Source organism: Triturus cristatus, chromosome 11, assembly GCF_964204655.1.
Source record: "Triturus cristatus chromosome 11, aTriCri1.1, whole genome shotgun sequence".
NCBI classification, from domain to species: Eukaryota; Metazoa; Chordata; class Amphibia; order Caudata; family Salamandridae; genus Triturus; species Triturus cristatus.
This window is the reverse complement of record NC_140594.1, coordinates 362139263-362165136: the sequence shown is the minus strand read 5'-3', so window position 1 is coordinate 362165136 and position 25874 is coordinate 362139263. Positions and strand designations below refer to the sequence as shown.

The following is a 25874-nucleotide window of genomic DNA, read 5'->3' as shown; positions in this document are numbered from 1 at the left end:
GATGTGTCTGCATATAATTCCCATACTGACCCTGGGCTTGGGCCACCTCGTGCCACTAACGGCATAATATTGCAGTGCATGCTTTAATCATCGCACATTAACACTGGCACCTTTACTGACACGATTCTTGCTTGCCACTGCCCCATAGGGTTGATACATAGGTTGGTAATGTAAATTGCCACTTATGAGTCCACCATAAACTTTGATGCTGGTCCCTGAAGGCTGGCTTAACTGTATTCATTACAGACTGTGTACTCCATTTCAGACTCTTTGTTTGTAGAAAGACCCCAAGTGGATATCTCAAGATGCAGACTGCTTCAGGACTCCGTGGCCCTTCATCGGCTCTCCCAATCTCACCAATTTTCAAACAGGATCCAGAGCGTCATGATCTGTGCATACGTCTCTGTACTATACAACATTTCTAGAAGCAGAGATGAGAATATGCAATCTAAATCTAAATCTACATTGGCCACACAAGCAAAGCAAAAGCAAAGGAAGAAGGGCTGAACATAACAGTCCAAACAACACGCCAGGAATCTGCCGTTTAACTAATTCAGCCGAGTTTCAGCACAACCAATGAAGCTTTATACGATCCGCATCTAGAATAACTACATATAAAATGATCTGATGTGCATATCATGAACATCTGGCACGACACTAGCTAGATGGATCAACGATGGACACAACTGCTCTACAACAACATGTTTGCATAACACCCACAGAAATAATTAGAACAACATGATTTGCTTGACATAAAGTTTTCAACTAATTGCACGCTGAGCCATATGTTTTTCCATCTGTTTTTATCAAGTGATTTCTACATTCGCTGAAAGTAGGTAGAAGTTAGACTTCCGAGAACTTGCAGCAATGTAGCTGTAGGTCTCCATTACCAAACTGCGTTTTGTAGTGCGTAAAGCAGTACTACTGACACACTACAAAATGCAATTCACAAATCTGTGGCTGGAGACCTCCGCCTTGCCTATTGGAGATGGTCGCAGTTATAAAAATTAGTAGTAAATGTAGAGGGGAACTAGAGGAGTGGTGGGAAAATGGAAAATATCACAACTAAATGAGAGGGGTTTAGGGAAATTGATGGAAGGGTTCGGGGCAGACATACTAATAAAAAACATACAATCATAATCTATTCAGACAACTGCTATTTAAAAACAACACTTCTAAAAGTACTACAGCCCTAGAGGTGTCGAAACAGGTGCAAGTGTAGTCCAGTCCAAATATGGAATAAGTCACGCACCACACACAGCCAACTCCTGGTACTGCAGCACAAAAAATAGTTGAGGCAGGGAAAGAAAATAACACTCCACATGAAATAAATTAAATTAGTTGATATTTACATTATATTTTTAGGGATGGAATTAGAAATAATTATTACATTAAAATTAAATTAAAATGCAATAAGAAACTTACATGAAAATTAGGAATTAAACTTTTATTGACAAATACAAAAAGTGTTAAAAGTAATTAAACGCCAATTTTATCAACATTTAATAATATTAAATAAAAATGTTAGCGTGGGTAGTTTTTTTATTATTTGAAATCTTATTTATAAATTAAAATAATATATTTGATTTAGTTTATTATTTAATGCACATTTAATTTGAGGAGTTAGTGTGTTGTAACATTTTGTTTTATTAGTTCTAGTTTAATAATACATATTTGAAATTAATTTACAATTATTTTATGCATCAAACTGCTATAATTGTTTTCAGGAATAAAAACCTTTCATAATTTTCCCTACACTTTCCCATAGGGTGACCTCCATCTCGATGGTGGACATACCCACCAACACGTGAAAAGTTACTAATAGTAATATCACACTTGTAAATTTTGTAGTAAAAGGCTCCACCAGGGAGTGTAAAGGTGTATGTCGACACATAGGTTTAACTCTTCATTTGGATGAAGTTAATAGCAAAAAAGTGGGGTGTTACACATAGATGTAGTGGTAAATATACACATGAACAAATAGGCAAGTGAATAGTTACCTTTGTAAATCGGACCCATTGCCTAAATATAGCAGTACATGTCCTCCATACCAGGGGAAAATGTGCCTTCGATTACTAGCTGCCTTTGGCTCTATTCTTCAGAAATACTGTACGGGGTTGGATGAATCAACTCAGAAGTCAAATTTTAATGCATTTTTTATGCAAGAACATTATTTACTTTGCTGTATACATGTTTTGTATAATTATTATAAACTTGCCTTGCAACTGGCCAATATATCTTTCATTATCTCTCTGCCCAAGTTACAGTTAACAGTTAATACTTATGTTTTTAATGTTTTCTTTAGTGGAAGGTTGAATTAACATGCTTGTTTTACCAAAGACATTTTAAATGTTTTCCTAATGTAAATTGTATGTCTCTGCAAATGCATGCCAATAACATTCAATACTGCTTAGTTAGAGACAGGGGGCTACATGCTTGCAGCCTTTTGCAACAGCAACTGGCAGATAAAAGTGTTCCAGCACATTTGATACAACAATTCTGTGACAAACGCTCCAGGTTCCTACAAGAGTGCGAAGCAATCTAAAAACGGTGTGTGTATGTGTGTCGATCAAAGGATGCGGATTTTAACTCAGAACATCTGGAGCTGAGGAGGAAGAAGAGCATTGGCGTACTCTGGCTCTGCAATGATCAGCATCTAACTTCAACAGTGCTCTGACCTAAGAGCTGCAAAACAATGCAACAAACAAGAGCTGATTCGCCAGCACACTGACAATATACAATGGCAGTGGAGAAAACAGACTACCCAAAACTATGATACGATCGTGCGATCAAATCGTATTGTGTTGCTCCTGGTAAAACAATCAAAACAGAAGTGTGATCTAAGCACACAGTCGAACTCTTCTAACGTTCGACAATAAACAATGGCCAGAGATAAAGGAGCCTCCTATGTTTGCAGCTTTACAAAGCATGAGCTCCTCCCAAGAGCACTGGAACACTTTTCATGAACACCGGATCACATTGCATAAGAGGTCAGATGTGATTTTTGGCCGATGGGAGATTTCGGGTCTTATTTCGGACCGCTAAACCCCAGGTGGCAGTGCGTCTACCACCGCACCGGTGGTCCGACCACCCTATAACAAGTTAGTAAATCTGACCGCCGTGGGACTGCTGCTGCAACCAGGAATCCGCGACCCCTGGTGGTCTTGCAGCAGTCTGAGGCCCCTAATATGTTGGTGGTGCCGCTGCGGCACCGCTACGCATGTTAGGAGTTTCCTCACTGCCACAGTTTTTGTGGCGGTGAGGAAACAAAGGGGCCCTACAGGGACCCCTGTTGCCTCTGCACCAGGGGATGCATGCAGGGGGGCATATGGTGCACCCTCCTCTTTCTGCATGCACCCCCAGTTCCTGAAGGGCATGGACTTGACAGTTCATTTCCTGCAGAAATGTGCGATGGCGTTCCTATTGCGGTGACTTGCTAAGGCTCATGCGTACGAGCTTTAACACTGCATCGCTGTGGGCCATCTGCTGCAGGACCACCCAACATGGAATCCTGTTGGAATCCAGCGGGCAGTCGCATTATGACTTTGGCAGTGTGGCAGTGGGGCGCTGGCATGGCAGCCCACTGCCACACGCTAAAGTCATAATAAGGCCCCAAGTGATTTGACCAGAATCACCAGATGTTGAGCAGATGCTGGGACTCGAACATATTTCCCAGTTCCAAAGTCAACAGCTGTGGCCACATAACCGAGGCTTCCAAGCAGCAAACAAACAGGATGACTTGGCTACGATGAGAGAAGACGGTGACAAACTGTTACGGTACACTGCTCTCATGTATTTTTCATAGGTTGACCAGGAAGTTTTATTGCGTTTTTTATATTAAAGGTGCTTTATAGTGTTATGTGCAGGTATATTCGTCTGCTTTTGAGAGAGCAAAGAAATAATACACATAATCCAGGCTGCAGTCCTTACACAGAATCTGGGTGTAGTGGGATCACAATGAGAGGTGTAGTAATTTGGCCACATCTTTTTCAGTGCATTTTCTTAAATCCAATAAGAAAATATTCAGCCATGTTATACTTGCTTGTTTAAAACATCCCAGACAAATAAATTAATGATGATCATGTGCATCGCTTCACAACAAACTGAATCGCGTTATGTGACTACTTGATTCAAGGATGTTAAGACAGGTGAATTTTGAGTTACTTATTGAAGAGACAGACCTGGTTTCAGAAAGATTTTTTACTGTCAGTAGTTGTGACTATTGGCTGAATTCCCAAGAGTAAGTCACAACTACACATGAACAAACCTTAGTGAATAGGATACAAGATGATTTGTGGATGTTGGTGGAGAGTCACTTAAAAGGCTGGTGTTGCTGGTTTAAAAATTGCTATAAATTCTCCTGTTTTCCACTGATATTTGAAGGAGGTATTTGCCTGTTCTCAAAAGTCATTCTCTACCATCTTTTTACTTATTATTGGTTACATTAAAGGCCTGATTACGATGTCGGTCAGAATTGCCTCCGGCCGACATCGCCGCGGAATCAGGACCGACCAACCTCGGGTCGGCGGTCCCGGACGCATTATTACAATGCGACCTCACATGGTGCGGTCACACTCTCTCATTTCCATATGGAAGCTTATGCTTATGCATACCACAAAAATCCAATCTATTTAATCGATTAGACAGTACTTAGAAATGAACAATTCTACTGATACTTTTAAAAAAATATATATATATACAATTGTTTGGCAAATAACAGATGGTCTACGCATTTCGAACCCTCATATCTCTGGGGTTCTCTTCAGGACCAAAGCAACAATTCACAACGTGGCCACTGAATAGCGTTCAAAGTTTCAATAGAACGAAGAATTGGATATGATCTTCTAGTATCGTGGTGTTATACACAATCAAGCTTCTTGTATCCTTCGAGCTTGTGTATCAGAGAAAGCCAAACACTTTGGATTACATCATTCGAATGGCGCATTTTAGACAACGCCCGATCGGCATCGATAACGGCTTGTGTTGAGAAATATTTATTTTCCGATGTCTTAATGCTGGTGTTCGTGCTCTCGAACGCGCGCCATGAATCCCGGCTGCCAGTAGAATTGTGCATTTCCAAGTACTGTCTAATCGATTAAATAGATTGGATTTTGTGGTATGCACAACTAAGTTGGATTTTGAACTTCTTTGCTTTGTTTGGTCTCTGACCCTTGTTGTATAAATTTGAAGAAAAACCATCTTCTGCTTTACCAAGGTTGTGGAATGTGATTGTGTGGATTGTGAAAGTTGTTGGTGAATGGGGAATGTTGTATGGTTGATGAGATATGAATGTGAATGGTAAAACAAGCCAAATTGTGGCAGGTCATAGTATGATTGGTTCACAACTTTTCTCCAAATTCTTTCTCTCCATACAGTCTTTTGTGGTGTTTTGTACAAAAAGTCATGTATTGTAAAAAAGAAAATAATGAACTAGTAGTTCTATGAATAAATACGATTGAATAGTGACGGTGTATATTGACTTTCAGCTTTTGCGCCGTGTTTAAAACCTTGTAGGAGTTGACTATCCGTATTGGCATTTGTTGTTGTTTTGTTCTGCTAAGGGGCTCAGCCTTACCGATTAGAACCATACCCATTATGGCTTTGTGGTACATTGTAATTAGGCGGTCATAAGTCAAAGCAGGGATGTCGGTCGGAAGGCCTCCAACCGGTTCCTTGGTGTGTAAATAAGCACAACCTACATAATACTTCCGCTATATCTTCTGTCTGCATTAAAACATGTTGGTTGTGCTCTCTGTTGTATTTCCTGCTTAATTGCTTTGAACATAGCAAAGAAGACATTGTCTTTTGCTGCTTTTCGAAAAGTAGCAGGACTCCACAGCTGTCGCCAGACCTTGTGAAATTTACAGAAAAATGGCTTTAAGAAGCTCTATAAAGAGAGGGGCTTTGGATGTGTGTTTGCTAATCTCTCTGATGACCCGGGGGACAGTCACATTTTTCATCAACTGTAGTTGTTCCAGGGTGTTTTGAGGAACTAATAATAAAATGGCATTCCCATAATAAATACGAGATTGGATAAGGGGGCGTTTATAACCAGAATGTGGTGAATGCTCTACAAAAATTGAAGTTTTAAGCTGAAAGAATCATATACTTGAGATTTTGTTGCATGGGACCAGAGGTAATATTGGTGTCAAGTTAGATGCCTTTCTTAAGAACTTCTTGTAGAAGGTCAAAATTAGGGGCATATCATTTATGAACGATTGTAGAGGGCGATGGGAAGGGGGTCAATAATAACAGGCCAGGACAGTGAGGCAGAGAAAACAGCGCTAACATACACTTTCAACAATTTGGTCTTGGAAGGGTTATGTTTCAAGAAGTTCACCATCAGACCAGGTGTCGACTGTGGACAAGTGGTGAAGATATGCAAAGATCACGTGCAAGCTCAAAGATCAATTGGGTTCCTGTAGATGTTAAACAGAAGAGGAGATAAAACTGAGCTGTGAGGAAGACTACAATTGAGAGCTTTTGGCTTTTACTCAAATGGTGGGAGGGAGACCATTTTGTTAAGTACCGAGGCGACTAAAAACTGTACCAGAGATTCCACCAGCACTCAGCCTAGAGATCAGAATGGTTTGGTTATTAGTATCGACGGTGGCAGAGAGATCCAACAAGACCCATATAGAAGAATCCCCATTGTTTACTTGTCTGCGCTGATCATCAACAACAAACAATGCAAACAACTCTGTGCCTCTGCCTGCTCTGAATCTGACCTGAAATAAGTCCTAAAAGCGATTAGTCTCAACAAATATCGAATCTGTAGAAAAAACCTAATAAGGGAGAAGCGACATGGATCTAAAGTTGCTCAAACGAAAAGATTGAAAATTGTTTTTTTTTAATGGTTTTATTATTTTCCGATTATTTGGAAGAACTACTGTAAAAACAACATAATAAACAGAGTAGGTAATTTATCAGATAATATTAAATTGAAGTCGCGCAGCCAAAGTGGTGGTCCAAGATCAAGCAATGAGCTGGAGGGAGGTCTTCTGTTGATTATCTTCATAAGAAAGTGTTTAGAAATGTAATTGCGCTCAGTAAACCTGGAAAAGATGCAGTAGAAAGAACTGAGAAATCGGCGTAGCCATTGGACTGTGTTCCAGTTTCTGCTTCCACCCACAACAATACGGGTGAAAAGGTCCATCCATTCCAGCCAGTGGCTCTATTGCCATGTGAATGTCCGCATTCTGCCCATCCGCCTGAAAAGGAGCGAGATTCAGTGCTATAGCTCGTGGCCAATTGTCTAGTTTTCTATTCTCGCCGTTAATAAGCTCCCATTCATTTCTTTGCTCTTCTTTTTTTATTTATTTTTTAGAGTATCCAGCAATTTTCCAGACAATGCTACCAGGCTATTTCCTTACCGTTCATTTTATCTGCAGTGCACTGCACTGTCCACAGCCACTGGGTCTAACCAGATAATCCCTCTATCAATAAAACTGTCCACAGCGTATCATTTTTACTGTGCCAATGCAAAGATGGCCGTCCGCACCCATGTTTAATATTTTTATTATTTTTATTTCAAGAATATGTCCACAACGTTTAAGAAGCACTAGTTTTTTCTTTTCTACTACCTTTATGTTTTAATTTATTGTGCTTGTTAAGTTTGTATTTTATTCTTGATGTGTGCGTGTGTGAATGTGCAAATTAATTGGTGGATGAATGGATGCATGAGGGCAAGGGTGAGAGACAGAGTGCACGTATGATGAGTTACTGGGTGCCTAAATTCACCAGTGACTAAAGGGCAGCTTCAGTTATAAGCCAGTCCTCTTGCCTATATCAATGCTTGTTTAATAAATTTCTAGACGTCTTTGGAAGAAAAATATTGCTGACTAGCAGACAATACTGTAAATCACTTGCAGTGAGGGTGACTACAAATTAAAGAATTCTCCATCCCATTTTATAGGAGTAGAAATGTGTGTCCCTTCCTTTCTTTGAGCCAAACAAAACAGGATTGATATGTTTATGATGAATGTGCCCAACATCGTCAGAACACACACGTGAGCCCAAGCATCCATGGAAATGTAGAAGAAAAAAAAACTATTCAGCTTAACTTTTTCAATTGCCATGCGGAAGTAAGGTTTGTTTCCCCCTAATAAATGGAGGGTGTAACCCCATCACTGTGGCTATGAAGGGAGAGCAGAAACGGACAGACAACTACAGCAGTGGTCCTGAGAAGTAATTGTTGACAGACAGCCATGGTGTGCTGGATTCACCCTTGGTGGCTATGGGCTCCTGTTCCAGGGATGCTAATAGCCACGTTGTCTTTAGCTGCAGGCAATAACAGCTGTTAATCAGCCCGCTCCTCCATTATAGGTCATTGCGTGCGACTTCAAATTTTGAGGGCAAGTAATTACCAACCATTACTGCCCACAGATGCGAGCGAAAAATGCTTAATTAAAAGTATTCCTGACAGCCTACAAACCACATCAAAACCACAGCCAGCGGACAATCACTTGACATCACTTTCTTAAACACAGTTTATGTGGCCCAGTTGAGGTCAGGACCAAGGAAGAAACTGGAACAGAAGCAGTGTGATTTAGATTGAAATAGAAGACCACATTACTCAGAAATATGGGATTTAACAAGAAAATCCTCGTTCTTAACTGAGTAAGCCTGAATAAATGTGATGCACCTGGCAGAAGTAGTAACCACAGACTAAAAAAACGAATAACAAGTCTTGACAGTTTACAAAATTATCAGCACTATTTATATACCAAATCTCATAATAATTAAAGCTGGAAAATCACATGGTGTTTAGTTTAACTCACTCATCTAATTTTGTCCTCACAGTAAAAAGGCCCCGGTATTCCTCACATTTAGGTATAAAATAAATGCTTAGTTTCTTCCCATCACCTATAAGACCAACAAGGGCGTTAATTCTCTGGGGAGCGCAGAGCTGCATCAAACAGGCTTCACATCCAGCCTCAGCTAAACTGTGTCTTGCCCCAAAGAGATTGCCCACATACAGCATCAGGCCAAGAAGAAGAAACTGTTCCAGTTTTGCACTGCAATGGCCGCTTATAACATCCATGCTCCATGCGGAGCAGGGTTTGCCCCAGTGGTGACACAGTCTCCATGTGGTAGATGAGAGTCTGACACCCAGTTCATCATCGGCTCCCAGGTCAAGTGTAAATATTGTGCATTAACAGTTTTTTCTTCATTTTTCTTGTCGATTCGGGTCCCTGAGAACAAGAAGCAACTTCAGTGCCGTCCAACAAAACCATTGTAACCTGCTACAGTGGCTTTGGTTCAGATTTCAATAAACAAATCTCTAATAACATTAATTTGCCTTCCTTTTCTTAGGGAAGTATTCAAGGAGTTGCACACATATGAAATGGGTATTGTGAAAACCGTGCCCTACTGAGCCCCAACTAAACAGGGTTTTGACACAGGGCCATCCTATCACGGAATCCCATCTACAAATCTGCTTTCTTGGTAATCCCCTACCGACCCAACAGGATCAACCAGGCTCGTATTAGGTAAAAGGGTTAGACGAATCCTATACTTAGAGAGATCAAAAATTAGAAAAGGCAAGTAATAAAACCATTAGCTTGAAAAAAGAAGTTAGAAAACGTTAAAGGACATATACATCAGAAGGTTTTAGTCTTTGTAATCTTATTGTGGAACAATCAAGTTCTTGAGTGAGGATTAGGATTCGAATTAGGGGAAGGGTTCGTTTAAGGGCAAGGGGAAGGGTTAACTTTCATGTAAGCGTAAAACGAGGGATTGAGTTAGGGTTGAGGGTAAGGGACAGAGTGAGCGCAAAGGTAAGATGATCAAAGATATTGATACGGTAAGGTATCGGAATAGCATTAATGGGTGTGTGTCAGGGAGATCTACTCCACTGGATAATCGGTGGTTTTATGGCAAGGGAATTAGGATGAGAGTACTTTACAACAGGGATGAGCACTTTGGCTTTCAAGTTACACTGCGTTGCAATTAAACTGCATTTTTATGTTTCTCATTTTCCACTTATTAAATTTTGGCCTTCCAAAATTCTGTTCCTGACGTTCGACTTAAATTCCACCAGTCCCCATCAACAAATTTCTTCTACTACCCTTGTTTAAGTGGACGAGAATTGGACTCAGATAATTAAACACCTTTGGTTTCTTGACAGATCTGGTAAAACACTGCTGGTCAGGATAAAACGAGAAACTATCACAAAGCTCTATAACAGCGTTTCTTTTCATTTGCTCTCCTTACTTCCAAAGAAGGCTTCTCGGACACAAAAGGTTTGGATTGTGATAGGCACTGCATAAATGATACGACTTACTCATCAGACTCCTTCTTCTCAACCACGGCTGGAGTTTCAATGGCTCAACTACATTTAAAGTTGGTCTTTCCTTCAGTGGGCAACTCTGTTGTGACCTCATCTCCTCTTCAGAGACCTCTGGCATCTGTTGCTATCAAACCCTCACAGCCTCTAATGCCACTTCCTCCTCTTAGCCTCAACCCTTGGTTGTCTCCTGAACTTATACCCTGCATGACAGGTAGGAATCTTGTGTTGGTGTCCTGATTGAGGCCATACTGTGCCTTCCTACACAGATCAATTCATACCTTGATTGTTATCGTTGCTACCAGGGTCCTGACAGAAAATAGTGAGATATATTGTGAGATCTTTGAGGTGCAGCAGCGCATTTATTATCACAATAACCAGCCTATTTTCATTTACTAGAAAGAAGATGCCAGTAAGAAACTACTAGGAGGTCAAAGGTGGCTTTAAAATATATATCCACTGCTTTTGTGAGGGTGGTTGGGCAAAGGTTGTGTGGGCTCAGCAGAAGTCACTATTTTAAATTATAAAAAATAGTAATAAACAAAAAGGAATAGAGGCTATGATAGGGAAAAACGCACTTGTGAAGGGTAGCAGCCCTCACCTCAGAAGAACCAATAAAATCAGCTTTCAATCAATCAATCAATCAGTGACACTTGTAAAGCGCGCTACATACCTGTAGGGTCTCAAGGCGCTGGGGGGGGGGAGGGAGGGGGGGGGGGTGCCGCTACTGCTCGAACAGCCAGGTCTTCAGCTTTTTCCTGAAGGAGAGGTGGTCTTGGGTCAGGCGCAGGTCGGTCGGGAGGGAGTTCCAGGTCTTGGCGGCCAGGTAGGAGAAGGACCTTCCTCCTGTAGTCGCTCTTCGGATGCGGGGGACGGCGGCGAGGGCGTGGTTGGCTGATCGGAGGTGGCGTTTGGGAGCGTGGAAGTTGACTCGGCTGTTGAGGTAGCTCGGGCCTTGGTCGTGTAGGGCTTTGTGTGCGTGGGTGAGGAGGCGGAAGGTGATTCTTTTGTTGACGGGGAGCCAGTGAAGGTCTCTCAGATGTCCGGAGATGTGGCTGGTTCGTGGGATGTCGAGGATGAGTCTGGCTGAGGCGTTCTGGATCCGCTGGAGTCTCTTCTGGAGCTTGGCGGTGGTACCGGCGTAGAGGGCGTTGCCGTAGTCCAGTCGGCTGGTGACGAGGGCCTGGGTGACGGTCTTCCTGGTCTCGGTGGGGATCCACCAGAAGATCTTCCGTAGCATGCGTAGGATGTTGAAGCACGCCGAGGAGACGTTGTTGACTTGCCTGGTCATGGAGAGGGAGGAGTCCAGGAGGAAGCCCAGGTTGCGTGCATGGTCTGTCGGTTTGGGTGCGGTGCCCAGGGCGGGAGGCCACCAGGAGTCGTCCCAGGCGGAGGGTGAGGAGCCCAGGATGAGGACCTCCGTCTTGTCCGAGTTCAGTTTCAGGCGGCTGGTCGTCATCCACTCGGCTACCTCTTTCATCCCTTCGTGCAGGTTGGATCTGGCGGCGGCGGGGTCGTTGGTCAGGGAGAGGATCAGTTGGGTGTCGTCGGCGTAGGAGATTATGCTGAGGTTGTGTTTGCGTACGATGGCCGCGAGGGGGCTCATGTAGACGTTGAAGAGGGTGGGGCTCAGAGATGATCCTTGAGGGACGCCGCAGGTGACTTCGGAGGCCTCTGACTTGTACGGTGGTAGGCGGACTCTCTGTGTTCTTCCGTCGAGGAAGGAGATGATCCAGTCCAGCGCCTTGTCCTGGATTCCGATGTTGCTGAGGCGCCGTACTAGGGTGCGGTGGCAGACCGTGTCGAATGCCGCAGAGAGGTCTAGGAGGATGAGGGCCGCTGTTTCTCCATTGTCCATCAGGGCTCGGATGTCATCGGTGGCGGCGATGAGGGCGGTCTCGGTGCTGTGATTGGCTCGGAAGCCGGACTGTGAGGGGTCGAGGGATCCGTTTGTCTCGAGGAAGGCGGCCATCTGCTTGTTGACGGTCTTCTCGATGACTTTGGCTGGAAACGGGAGGAGCGAGATGGGGCGGTAATTCTTGAGGTCGGTGGGGTCCGCTGTAGGTTTCTTTAGTAGGGCGCTGAGTTCGGCGTGCTTCCAGCTCTCAGGGAAGATGGTGGTGTCGAAGGAAGTGTTGATGATGTCTCGCAGGTGGGGTGCGATGACAGCGTCGGCCTTGTTGAAGACGTGGTGAGGGCAGGGGTCGGTCGGTGATCCGGAGTGGATGGAGTTCATCGTGCGGATGGTGTCTTCGGTGCTGATCGGGGTCCAGGCGTGGAGGGTGGTGGTGGGGGGTGGTTGTTCGGTCATGGTGTGCGTTGGTTGGTTGTTGAAGCTGTTATGTATGTCCGCGATCTTGTTGTGGAAGTATGAAGCGAGGGAGTTGCAGAGGTCTTGCGATGGGGTGATGTCGTTGTTTCCTGCGCTGGGGTTGGAAAGCTCTTTCACGATGTTGAAGAGTTCCTTGCAGTTGTGTGCGTTGTTGTCCAACCGGTCTTTGAATGCTGTTTTCTTGGCGGCGCGGATCAGCTGGTGGTGTTTCCGGGTGGCAAGTTTGAAGGAGGACCTGCGTCATCGCTCAACCAGTTGGAGCAGGGCCCATATGCTGAATATCTATTTGGTAAAGATACAGACTAAGGGCGTTGTTTAGATTCGGGTGCTCTTGCTAAACACGCCTCAAACATATTTTTTGCATTGCTCCGGTTTAGAACTCTGTGTAAATGGAATTTGCTTGAGTTTTGCAGGTATTGACATCACTGTGTCAGGGGCTAGTCTTACGAGTGATTGGTACCAAAAAAACAAGCACTGGCAAAACCAAACGGACTTGCCTTGTCATGCAATTTTTGTTTCACAACTGTTTTTTAATTTATGTTTATTTTTGTAAGAAAATGCAAGACTGCTTACAAAAATAAAAGAAAAGATGTAGCAAAAAGAGCATTATAAAAGGGATATTGAGAAAAGAGAAAACTAAAGGAGTGTCCATTAACATGGAAATTAAACTCATTCATTTTCGGCAGATGTACACATGTGATCAGACAAAGTGCTATCGCTCACAAACAGCAAACCCATTGACGGAAGCAGGCTGAATAAGTGCCTCATGCTGTGTGTAGCTGTGGGCAGAAGCCAAATGTGAATTACACTCGAATAGGCCAACGGCTGAAGAGGAGTTAATCAGTCGCAAAAACCTGACAGGAACAAGGTGCACTTGAAAAATGTCTGGCTGGGTGTTATTTAACATGGGTTTTGCGGCAGTGTTGAAATGAGGGCTTAAGTTTAGCACTGCTCCCTTCCTGCCTTCTTGAGCCACGCTGCTCACTGACCTTGGAGCCACGCTCCAGTACGCCTCACGCTCTCACGTTGCTGCTGACCTTGGAGCCACGCGCCTGTGCGCCTCGCGCTCCCACACTGTTCACTGACCTTGGAGCCACGCGCCTGTGCGCCTCGCGCTCAGTGCGCACGGTTTGACGTCCTTGTTGCATTGCAGCTGCTGTGTATGACCTCCGAGTCCACAAGAACACATGCAAGCAGAACATGATTTCACGTGTTGTCGCCACCTGACACCGATGGCTCCTGTCGAACAGGCTGGCACTTTGTACAAAGTGAAATCCGAGAGTGATACAGACACTACAACATTGCCTTGTGCAGGGAGGTAAGTACCGGCCGCTTACTAGGCATTAACACAGTACACACGCAGAAACCGTAACAACGTCAGTTTTCTCTGCACAACCGGCCAGCGTCCATCACTCTGATCAAAGACCTGGCCCGGTGACGGGCTGGGTGGGAACGGTGTTCTACCAAAACATTTGGTTTTTTAGATCTACCTGCAATTACACTGATCGCACAATACACACTTCCTAATATCCTCAATGTAGATGGATGTGGAATTAAAATAGTAAAACTACACCCCCCCCCCCCAACGTATGCTTATGTTCGCAGTCCACGTTATTCAGTTGTTAAGAGCGCGACCGGATATTGTTGACCTTGGTGTTTTGCCATACAACCGCATGGAGCTATCAAGCCTCAAACTGTCCAATGATAGACGCCCGCAGTTTCCAGACAGCAGAGGAGTCCCTCCTGTACAGATTTGACATCACCATGCCTAAACTCAGCATAGTGACGATACGAGCCTCGGTAACAGACGCAGCAGTTTTACTAAAGCACCTATATTTAAGGGTCACATTTTAGACATCAAAGATAACTTACGTCACATATCTTATGTGCTCACAACTTAAGACAGCAGATCTATCTTCCAGGTAACTTTTGCACCATTAGCTATTAGCAGATGTGCTCCAGCCAGAAAATGACAAAGTTAGCATATAGTGTAGACAAGGAAGCAGAACATGAAAATACTCAGGTACTTTAACCATAAGAGATGTGTTTCCAGAGCAGATTTACATGTCACATTTACAGAGATCCAGCAGAAACTTGTAGAGATGAATAGTTTAGACCCAATAATAGCATAGATGATCAGATTCATAACCCACAGAAGAAGATTAAAGTTTCGAGAGTAAATTTCGAGGTGCAGAAAAAAACTTCTATCCACAGACATTTACAGTGCTACGCAGTAGAGGGCAGAGCAATGAGTCAAGTACAGCTTTCCAGACTCATGTGCAAGACACCAGAAATATCACAAAAGCAATTGGAGCATAGGCAACCGCTTTACCACACTTACACAAATGTACAGTTTCAGACTTTGAAAGAACAGTCCAATATATTTACGGCTTAATATCTAAAACAGCAGATGGACATCTCCAACATGGACTAACAGACACACACTTTGGGTAGTAGGTACTATGAGGGCCCAAATATTAAAAATCCATAAATCCCAGAAGAATCAGGGCAAATGACATGCTCATGTACCAGCGAGCCGGATTACTGCTCCAACCCTTGCATTACTAGCCTTAGGAACAGACTGAAACTTTTTGTAAATACGCATTCTCTGAGGCCCCAAGAGCACACACCTCCAACATTACAGCAACTGCACATGGTCTACTGAACACGCAGCTTATGGCAGCAGACCAGCAATGCGATGACACCTATGTGATCACTGCTTGCTTTGACCTTACATTTGGACACTACTCATATGTGACGTAATCCCCATCTCATCATCATCGCATGAGGTAGGGGTAGGGGTGTGCTGAGGTATGTTAGACCGCAAACATGATTACACCAGGTGCATTCATTGGAGGGTGCATTCGCTCCAGAGCAGGAGGGAGCCCCCCCCCCCCCCCGCCTTAAGAAACTCCAGCTGAAGTGGCCGCCTGGAGACTGCATGGTGGCAGGTATCGTATAAGTGAAATTCTGTGGGTCTCTAAAAAAAAAGTTTGCTTGGGTAGAGGTGAGTTTTGCGTCACGTGCTCCTCTAGATTAAACTTTAGACAGAAGAGCTATGCCTCCTGAAGCCATTCCTGGTGCATGCACTGCGGTACCAGGCATGCTTTCTCTTTCTCCCGCCCTTGGCTTGAAGACACAAAGACAAGTTACACTTTCTTCCCATAATCCCACTTAATTTACTGAGCTCAGATGGCTCAGTGCTAGGCAGCAGCAGCCATAAATTGAGAAAAGAAAGCTCCGGGTAAACCATGTCTGAAACATCAGCCTTGTACACACGAGATATGTCAGCAGACGCCACCCACAGCCAGTGTGTCCCAGAAAACACATGCACCGCAATGACAACAACCCCTCCTGCCTGCAGCCTGGCCCCTACCGTTCCGGCATGCAGCGCAGCGCGGCGGCGGCGGCAAGCACGCAATGAGATGATCGCAGGCCTCCCCACACGAGGGAGCCGGCCAGGCCACTAACCCTTCTTAAATTTATTCAGACAGCCGGTGTTGCAGAAGGAGCGCACGGATCCCGCGTCCCAGCAGCCCCTACCCTTCATCCCCACAGCTGGGCCGCCCGCCGGAATCACGGCCTCTACACTACTCTCAGCCTGCAGCACTGGGGGAAGAGAAAAGGTCCTTATTCAGCACTCGGCTGGGAAGCTGCATCGCTGCACTTACAGTTCCTCATTCCCCACTACCAATCCTGGCCACCTGCCGTTCTCAATGCAGTACCATGCACCTCGGAGGCACCGGCAAGCCCTGCTACCAGCATGCACCGCTGCATGCTCCAGCCGGCAAGTCAATACTTAACTCCCTGCGTGCTGCAGGCAAGTGCATTATCTCATCTCACTGAGGAAGTGTTCGTGTGAGCGGAGCAGTATGTGGGGGCACGCGCCACCCGAGGAATGCATTGGAGACAATCCAGGGTGTGCGGGCGCGCGGCCGCCACCTTTGTCACAACATTCGTCCAGGATGCAGCTGTGGAGTGAATGAAATGTGAGGTGAGCGCGTGTGCAAGGGCGCGCGCCGTCTCATGACACGCCGAGATGCAGATGGAGAATGGAACCATGCGTTAGTGAACCGTGCGTGCGTGCACCATAAAATGCACTGAAGGGGATATCACCACGATGAAAGGAGGGGAGAGAAAGGGGAATGGAGGACGAGAAAGTAAAAGAGGGAGAGAACAAGGAAAATTTAAATGAAAAAGAAACAGAGCGACGCAGAGAGAACTCACATGAAAAGAGTAATGGAAGCACACGAACGAATCACGAAATTAAGCAATTAATAGAGGACCAACACTATATTTTTTTACTTGCTTTTGTGGCTACTACAGCTACTACTTCACTTTTCCTCCAACTGCCAACGAGTATTGGCAAAGTCAATAGGTCTGACCTTGGAAGGTCTGGTATGCTTTTCTAGTCTATATTTTTGCAAGTATATGCAATAGCCATTAGCAGTTAAAAGTAATGAAAAGAAAAAATACTGCAATCAAAAATAGACTTGCCTATGTTTGCCCAAAAACACACACAAAAAAGTAGGAAATGATCCACGACGGACCTAAAATGAAATCAAACCAGAACTGAACGGAGAAAATGGCTTACCAGCTGTGGCACTGAGGGGGGGATCTTTTTTAGGTGGATGTGTACATGTAAAATGCCATTGCTCACACTGAGAAAAGCCGGTGGCTGAAGTGGGCTGAACCAATGCCCCATGCTCTGAACCGACAAATAGATAAAGAGGGTTTACTGAAAGCGCCTGTATGTGTATATACACATGTATATAATTTTTTTTTTTTAAACACCAAGCTGGTGACAAAACTGAAATGTCTCTAGGCCAGACCTAAAAAGTGGGTCGTTATCCAGTGGTAAGGGCAACCTCTCAATTCTCAGCCTTGATGGTGAGGACTGGTTTCTTAACCTCACCTAGAAACATTTTTGACGTGCTCAAAATGTGGTCCCCAATCAATTCATTTTTATTTAGGCTTTTATAGTTCTTAGCAAAAAATATATAAAAATTGTAGTGAACACCCAATGAGTTCAACGAGAACAAAAAATCACATGGCATGGTCAAAGTTTTAAAGAGCATGTGCCACCTAACCACAAAATAAGATGCTGAAATACATTTTTTCTTCCCTTAAAAGTATCCCAGTCTCAAACCGTGTCAATCATGTGATTCATATGTAGTTTCCATAGAGGTTTCAATCTTTCACACCCAAGAAAAACACAAGGAAAAAGGCTGAATGTTACTACTGCACAATCAAGAAATGTGAGCACGGTTAGGTACTGTGTGCCATGTAAAAGGGATTGAGTAAAAGGCAAAGCACCTTAACTAGAGCAACAGGAGCGTTAGCACACACAAGCCGAGCGCAATCTCAGATGAAGCCTTAGGCAGTCAATGGGAATCAACTAGCATAATCCTTCTCCAATTAAAGATCCTTCCACTAGATCCAGCAGATTCTCCTTCTGGAGTCCACATAAGGGAAGCCCATACATTAGCAATGGGATAATTAGAGATCTGTATGCTGTAACTGATGGTTTGATTGATTAACCTCCAAATCCTTGGTAAAAGCAATTAAAACCTCACATCAAGGGCCTCAATAACAAGGTTTTAGACTTCCAAAACAAAGAGCAGAAGAAGTGTGGTACAGGTATCTGTGTGGTAAAGTCATTTGCGTGGTAAATGCATGCATTGTATCCTCATACAACCTCTTTTAAATGCTAGCACTCAAAATAAACAGATGTATCCCTCTGAGGCATAGTTGAGATTTGCTTAGTGATCATGGGCTCTACAAAACGGAGAGGACTAATACAGAAGCCACCTTTGGAGCCCAGTTGGTAAAAGGTTCAAATCCATCCCAACAGATCACTTCCAAAATATTTCAGTTCCACCTTCCATCTCCCACCTCAGACTCAGGAAACTGGTATGTGGTGTTCTCCGGGGTTCTTCGTGGTGATCTAGGCTGTTCAATATTTAGGTTTAGCCACCTACTCATCTAATCCAATCTCAAAGATTTCAATTTTGCTTGCATGCGAATGACACTGAGGTTCTTCTCTGGCTGGACTTCTGGGTGAAACCTCATCTTATGGCACTGGCACTGGACTGAACGGGCGTCAGCTGGGTCAAATTACACAGGAAAAATGCTGAGATCACAATAGCTGTTTGTGTGAAGGTTTGGGGATAGGCTTCTAGTCGCTGGACTTAGGAGCTTCTTTCGAGGAAGTTGAGGAATTTGGGATTCGATGCAAATTCTGACCTGTTCAACTGCCACAGATATGGGTAGTGTCAGACTGCTTTTTCAAGCTAGGCCGACACCTGCAAGAATAGTTTGAGCTGTAGTGCACTCATAGGATCCAGGCTGGATTGCTGCAGTGCAATGTGTCTGGGTCTCCCAAAGTAGCTCCTATGCAGGCTCCAGTGGGTCCAGCATGCAGTGGTATCTGTTGCCCTTGGCACTGGATGCTCTGGTCCTACCTCTCACCCGTGCACACTGCACTGGCTTCCCATCATCACCAGATTCGTATTTAAAAATTGTACATAGTCCACCGTGTGCCTTTTGGACTTTCTCTCAGTTCCTCATTTACAAGATCCAGGGCTACTTTCCCAGATGCACTCATCCAACTCTGCTCTCTTGACTATTCCTTGATTAAATAAAAAATACCTAATGGGTTGCTGGGCCTGCTCTCAACCACAGTCAACCACGCTCTGAACACGCTGCCTTGGCTTTCTGCAAACTTCTCAAAGACTTGAATTTTCTTCCGAGTAGTGTATGCTTCACTTCCAGCCACTTCCAATCTGCCTCCCAAGGTTGCAGTCAAAAATCCAATATTGCTGACAGTATGTGTTTCCTAAAAGGCTACCCCGCCCAATCTTAACCTTATATCACAGTGGCATGCTGTTCTGAAGAAATTAAGATACATATTTGCTGTCTTTAAATATAAATCATTAATCCTTTAGCTAGCTTGGCCACAGTGCCATAGAAGACCATTTAGATATTACTGTCTTATGTGTTTATGTCTCGGTAAGAATGGGGCCTCTTTTTCTTTAATTAAATTTCCTGCAACATTTTTTAAACACGCTATCTGTGGTAGATTAAATGGGCGGAGGATCACAATATTGGTGTTGAAATATCGACTTGCAACAATATTGAGCTGACAATATTGACTATCACTATATCATTATGGTAACTGGATGCAGAGCAGTGGTTGTTCAAACTTTGTAAGACTGGCCTCCATCTGTGCAAAAGGTTTTGGAGCTCGGGCCCCCTTATAACTTTTGAAGGCATAGATCGAGAAAACGGTAAGAAGGGTACTAAACAATGGTGGATTTGTGGTGATAACTTTTCAAACACCGTTAAAAAGCATCCATGATTGTTTAGACGCTTGCCTATGCATATACTGGTAGTTGGGCGGCAAACTGGGTGCTATTGGTGTGGTGGTTTTCTTTTGTTAGAAACCTTAGAAAGTGCATGTATGCTGTGAGGGTAGCATCTTGGCATTGAAGTCCATCAGAAAACAACAATGGAGGCCGTAATTGCAAATAGTAGCACGGCTCTAAAATAGAAAGTCTTTTTAAAAGTCTTTCTAAATCTAAAATGATGATTTATATACATAAGGGCTTTGGCTTGCCTCCCTCTTGATTTGCGTAGGCACATAAAGCAACAAGTCGTCAGAGCAATGGAGTTTCCATCTCTATCCTAGAATGAATTGACAGATCAAGACGAGGGTCGGGGTTGTCGACACTGAAAACTGGTTTAGTGCATAATGCCTAATGTATAGCGCTTTCAAATAAGCAAGGCTTGACCACAGGAGCGAAAGAAGGGATCTAAGTGTCTGTGCACACTGGGCTTCGGCATTCTGGGTGCACCGCCTCAGAGCAGATACCGATAGGCCTATACAAAGGTTACACGTGGTCCACTCCCAGGACAGGTGTTCACTATGCATTGATGATAGATATGTTTCGGTAAGAGGTCATTCCACTCACAAGGTTTACCCCTGTGGTAGTCTCACTCCGAAAAAACTACCACCACAAGATGGGCTTTGGAAACTACCCAGAATGTCTTAAAAAACACACATTCTACAGACTAACCCATACTTGATTGTCACCTTCTCTCTATCTGTTGTACTTGCCTTAACCCTACTATCAGTACCCTAGCGGTGCTCTGAAGCAGCACAGAGGCCGCTGCGGCACTATCCAGAAACCACAGATAAAAATAACAAATATTCAAGGTTGCACACAAACAGATGTTGGTATAAAATGCCATGTAAAAAAATTGCACTGTTTTTTACTGCCAGTCAGACTAAAATGCCTGCAGACCGCTTAAAAAACAGAATTGCAGAGTTATTTTCTGAGCACTACTTTGCATCCCTGCTCACTCTCGCTTCTTTATCCAGCTGCCAGTGCTCCTGCAATGGGCTTTATGTCGAGAAAAGGGATTGCTGTACAAGCCCAACTGCCTTTAAAAATGAGGCTACAAAATACATAACAACCGGCTATAGGTTATATTACAGAAAACTGCAAGCATGTCTCAATGGGACTCGTGCAGCACTAGTGGTGTGTGGATCTAGCGCCCCCCCCCCCCCCCCCCTTTCAGGAGACTCCACGCGCCCTTAGGGAGACACGCTCCCCAGTTTGAAGACCACTGATGTAGAGTAATGATAATAGTAGTAATAATAGTAAATATATACACCTTTATATCCTTGCCTTGACGATACATTGGTAGTTGATATTGTGAACTCCATATTGCTGCAGGTCTATATCGTTGTAGTTGACAGGGATACGTGCAACTATTAAATGAGATGCTATTTTTTTTATGGGGGACCCACTGAACCGTGTGCTTGTGTAATTCTATTGTTTGAAGATTGTGTTGGAAATCAGAAGTCCAAAACGGATAACCAAGCAGTTTGTTGTTCATGTGCAGCGACTGCTCTGTGTTTTATGTTGTCCAGTTTTCTGTAACTTCATCGTCTAATCGATTGCCTAAATTATTTTTCTTTTATTCTGATTTTTCCAAACAGTCCAGAATAGTCAAACATTCTAGCGAATCATTAACAGACAGGGAGGGCCCAAGTCAGTTGCCTGAAACCCCCCCTCTTCCTTATGCCAGCACTCCCCCTTTCAGTGTCATGAAGCGCAGGAGTGGATGTGACCTTCTCCCAGACAGAAAACGCAGGCAGAGTTTAAGTGGATGACACAAGCAGATATGCAAGTCAGACTGCAAATTGCCTTTTCTGAGCATGTCTGTGCATGTAAACACCATGTGTTGGTGTGTTCTTCTGGCAAGATGGAGCTGAGGTCTAAAATGGATGCCCACCTCTAAGCAGTTTTGCGCTGAATCAAGTACACTCGTTCAAAAAACACTGCTGCTCAGAAAACTACAAGATGTTCCTTTTAGGTGGAATCACTCTCTTGTGCTCACTTTGAGACTGTTTCAAAATACTGTGGGGGGTGAACTGGTAGTTAACCAAAGGACAAATAGAAAGCCGATAAAAGAGTATGGTGTACATCTATTTCCTTGCTGGTTTCGTTCCTGACCCTGGGCCATAATTACAGTAATGGCCTGCAGATAAGGTTTCGGTGGGAAGCTTCTGTTCTTTTGGGTAGTTACAAGGGGGAAATATCCTATCCATGTTCCACTAGTGGGCTGCCACGCATCCATTCCCCCAAAGAAAATGTACATGTAAAAACTGAGTCAGTCATTCATTTCAGTAGTCCTGTGGCAGGCCCAGAGTTTACGTCAGGCTAAGCAACTGCGGGTCTTCAGCAAAATGCTGTCAATTAGGCACCGAGATGGATTCACTGAAGGCACAAGCAGCCCCCCTTAGGAGAAGGTGCGGCAGCTCAAGCCTCTCTTGAGAAACGCTATTGCGAACCTGTCTAAAATGTTGGAAATCCCTATTGCCCTATCGCCTGATGGAAGGCACCCTGGCGATCTCATGGTCCAAGTGGCCAAAACACGTGTGGTCCGTGACTGATGATCAGTAATGGTACTACATTGTTCTCACCTCATTCTTTCAAGACAGCCGGGTCAATCCCAGTCGTGAATGAGAATAATTTCTAAAACAAGTAATTTAAGGCCAGGGGACACTGATCACCACACTATTCTTGTTGCATATGGCTGTGCACACCCTCATTTAATGGAGAGGATGGACTGTGCCAAACCTGTTCTTTATGTCTGTCAAACAATTTATTTTCACAGGTTTCAGTAAGATCATGTGGTGGTGTGGTCACCCCTTTCATAGTAAGAGCTCCAGAAAGGCTTAAAGCCCCAAGATGGCAGAGTGGCTGTCAGCAGAATCGCAATGCCATTGGTGGGGGAAAGGCGTTACTGAAGTTGTAAACTAATGCTTGAGCTCATCTCTCACCCTATCAGCTCCCTGTACAACAGCAACACCCTTCACCACTTTCCAACATCTTTTTGGAAATCTATGTGGACATTCACACCCCAATTAAACTGTAAGTGCAAGTCTAAGCCTTCAGGACCGTGGTGCTCTTCGGATCTTGCTGACAATAAGTGATCAATAAGCAGACAGGAAAGAAAATGGAAGAAAAACAGAATTCCATATCACTTCATGATACTGAATTCCATCTGTAAAACATGCAGACAGTTCATCGCATGAGCCAAAGCAAAGAACTATACCAACACCTTCAGTAAAGCCACCAGCAGAAAGATAACACTTGAAAGCAATCAAGCACTGCACCAATCCATTGCTTGACCCACAAATTCCTCACTCCACAGAAAAGTGCAATGCCATAAACCTCTTCTTCAATGAAAAACAGAAAAAAATCTAACAGCACATAGACACCACCAACACTGCTTTATCTCTTATGCCTACCCGTTTGTGTAGAATCCTGCAATTATCAGCCCTCAAAACTCAATCCCTTACAGATCTCATTGACATATTCATCTCCCTCAAAGTCGCTTCTTATGAAGATGTCTTACTCTTATCCTTAATCAAAGCCCTCTCTGAGGACTCTCTCACCCCTGATCACCATTACAATCATTCCCTCACTCAAGCCATCTTCCCAAAAGCTCTCAAGATAGTCCAGATTCTCCCACTCCTAAAGAAACATACATTAGACTTTGATGACCTGAAGGGTCCCCATCAACTGTAGAGTCCCACAGGGTTCCATGCTGTCTCCTGTCACCTTCAACCGCTGCACGGAGGTGCTTGATTCTCTGCTCATGCATAACAACATTAAGATTCACCGATATGTCAGATACATATCTCTACTTTAATGTTTTCTCTGCTCCTGATATCCAACACCTCATACACTGCCTGTACATCATTCAGACCTTGATGTCCAGCACCTACCTGAAGCTCAAATCAACCAAGGAAGAACTCCTGTTATTTGCCAACAACAGCAAATATGACATGGCAGAAACCTCAGTTACAAGAGCCTTGATGGCTTTGACCACAATTTTCACCAAATGCGATGTCCCTTGGTTTCACCCTGGGCATCAACCTCACCCTCAAGGAAAACATTGCAAAACAAAAAAACAAAAGACGGTCTGGTACCAGTTCTCTCTTCTACAGTAAGTGAAACAATCTCTTCCTGGAAGCAACTTAAGAACTGCTTTTGAAGGCCTCAGACTCTTGCATCTGGATGGTGGTAGTGGCATGGTCTTCCAGATGCCACACTTGCACCCCTTCAAGCCATCCTACACTCCACAACAGGTCTTATCCAGGGCCTAGAGAAATATGATCACATTGCCACCGTGCTGATGGCACTCCATTGGATCCCCTTGCCAGCCCGCACCATCTTCAAAACCAGCAGCAACATTTGCCAAGCCATCACACCCTGCACCCTGCTTACCTTACTGACAAGTCCTCCAGTGTCTCTCTGCACCTGCAGTTAGGACGCAACCAGACTGCGGACTTAGAAATTTAAAAAAGAAAAATCAACACTTCAGGCCTTTTCCATCTACACAACCAGGATCTAGAACAATTTCACTGTGTCCATCAGGACAGCCCAAATGCCGCTCCAATTTAGGAAAGAGTTGAAGACGCATTTCTTTAAAGAACACTACAACATAATGCATTACTGTCTACAAGCCAGCTACTTCGCCTTTCACTCATTTACTTTAAGCTTTTCTTTTACTCTGGACATCGCTCTGCTGCATTATTGGATGTTTCGAGCTACAGAAATAGCATATACACACACACACACAATGGCTCACCTGTGTGGGTATGTCACAAAGGCCATGAAAGTATAAATATCCTGGGGCTATATCTTTCTTTCCCAGAAATTAACAGTTGGATATGATTTAATGGAACTACGTGGGTGCTTCTCAGCGGGCAGTGTACTTCTTACAGATAGATAAACCCTTTTTAACTTTGACGCACATCACAGGAAAATATGACACTTATTGGTGCAAATAAAAATTACTATGGGCTTTACATAGCATAAACACTCAAGGATGACAAACAATAAAACAAGCCCAGGCAACGCTAATACGTTTCACCATTATAATAAGAGAGCTAAAGTACTGGCTTTGCCAATGCCGGTTTGTAAAGCATTGTTAGAAAAAAGTAAGAGAAAAAACATTTTAGAACACTGGAGAGAAGACAAACACATATTTTAAGGTATCTCGAAACTGAACACGGATTTCAGTATTTTCAGTCATCACAAACGGCATGATTTACTTTTATATTTTCACACAGAAACACGAACAGAATTTAAAAAGACAGTCACATGTGGTTCAGCTTAAAGACAACCTAGTGGACAAGTTGCTAGTATTTAAATGGGGAGCGGAGTTGGCCTAATGGCTAGGGCGGTCGACCTCGAATCTGGGGAACTGGGTTTGAGTCTCGGCCATGGCACTGATTTTGGGCAAATCACTTAATCTCCCTGTGAATAACAAAAAATGAATGTGTCCTCATGTAAAGCAACTGGTGCTATGTAATGCGCTCGGATACCCGATACCTTGGGGTCAAGTTCGCGTTATATAAAACTCTGTAATAAATAAATAAATAAATGAGCATAACAGCTGCATTCGGAATGTGTCAGAATTTAAAGGAAAATGCTTGTCAGTTACTTTCCACATGACTAGAAACCGGAACAAATGTTCCAGTCATTTAGTGCTCTGCAGCAGCCCGGGGAGTTTTAGGGAGCAGAGACATCTGCCCAGTCTCCCCGAGTACGTCTTCTGTCTCAAAGGCAGGCTGAGTGAGTGCAGTAGCCTGCCATTCCCACAGCAACATAAATGCTGCCTGTGTATGATCAGGCCTGGGTTTTAATGCAACATGTGGGAGTTGGATAT

At 43.9% G+C, this 25874-nt stretch overlaps 1 protein-coding gene across 2 annotated transcripts in view; it reads right to left on the bottom strand.

The window, feature by feature from the left end:
• OSBP2 (oxysterol binding protein 2) overlaps positions 1-25874 on the bottom strand; it is a 1376304-nt gene that overhangs the window by 1009692 nt on the left and 340738 nt on the right. Inside the window, exon 1 of one of the 2 annotated variants that reach the window (XM_085633693.1) lies at positions 16292-16378. The exons of the other annotated variant lie outside the window; for it this stretch is intronic. Within the exon in view, the coding sequence (XP_085489819.1) occupies positions 16292-16301 (10 nt within the window). The 5' untranslated portion in view covers positions 16302-16378. Of the gene's footprint in view, positions 1-16291; positions 16379-25874 lie in introns of those variants that run through there. 2 annotated transcript variants of the gene reach the window in all.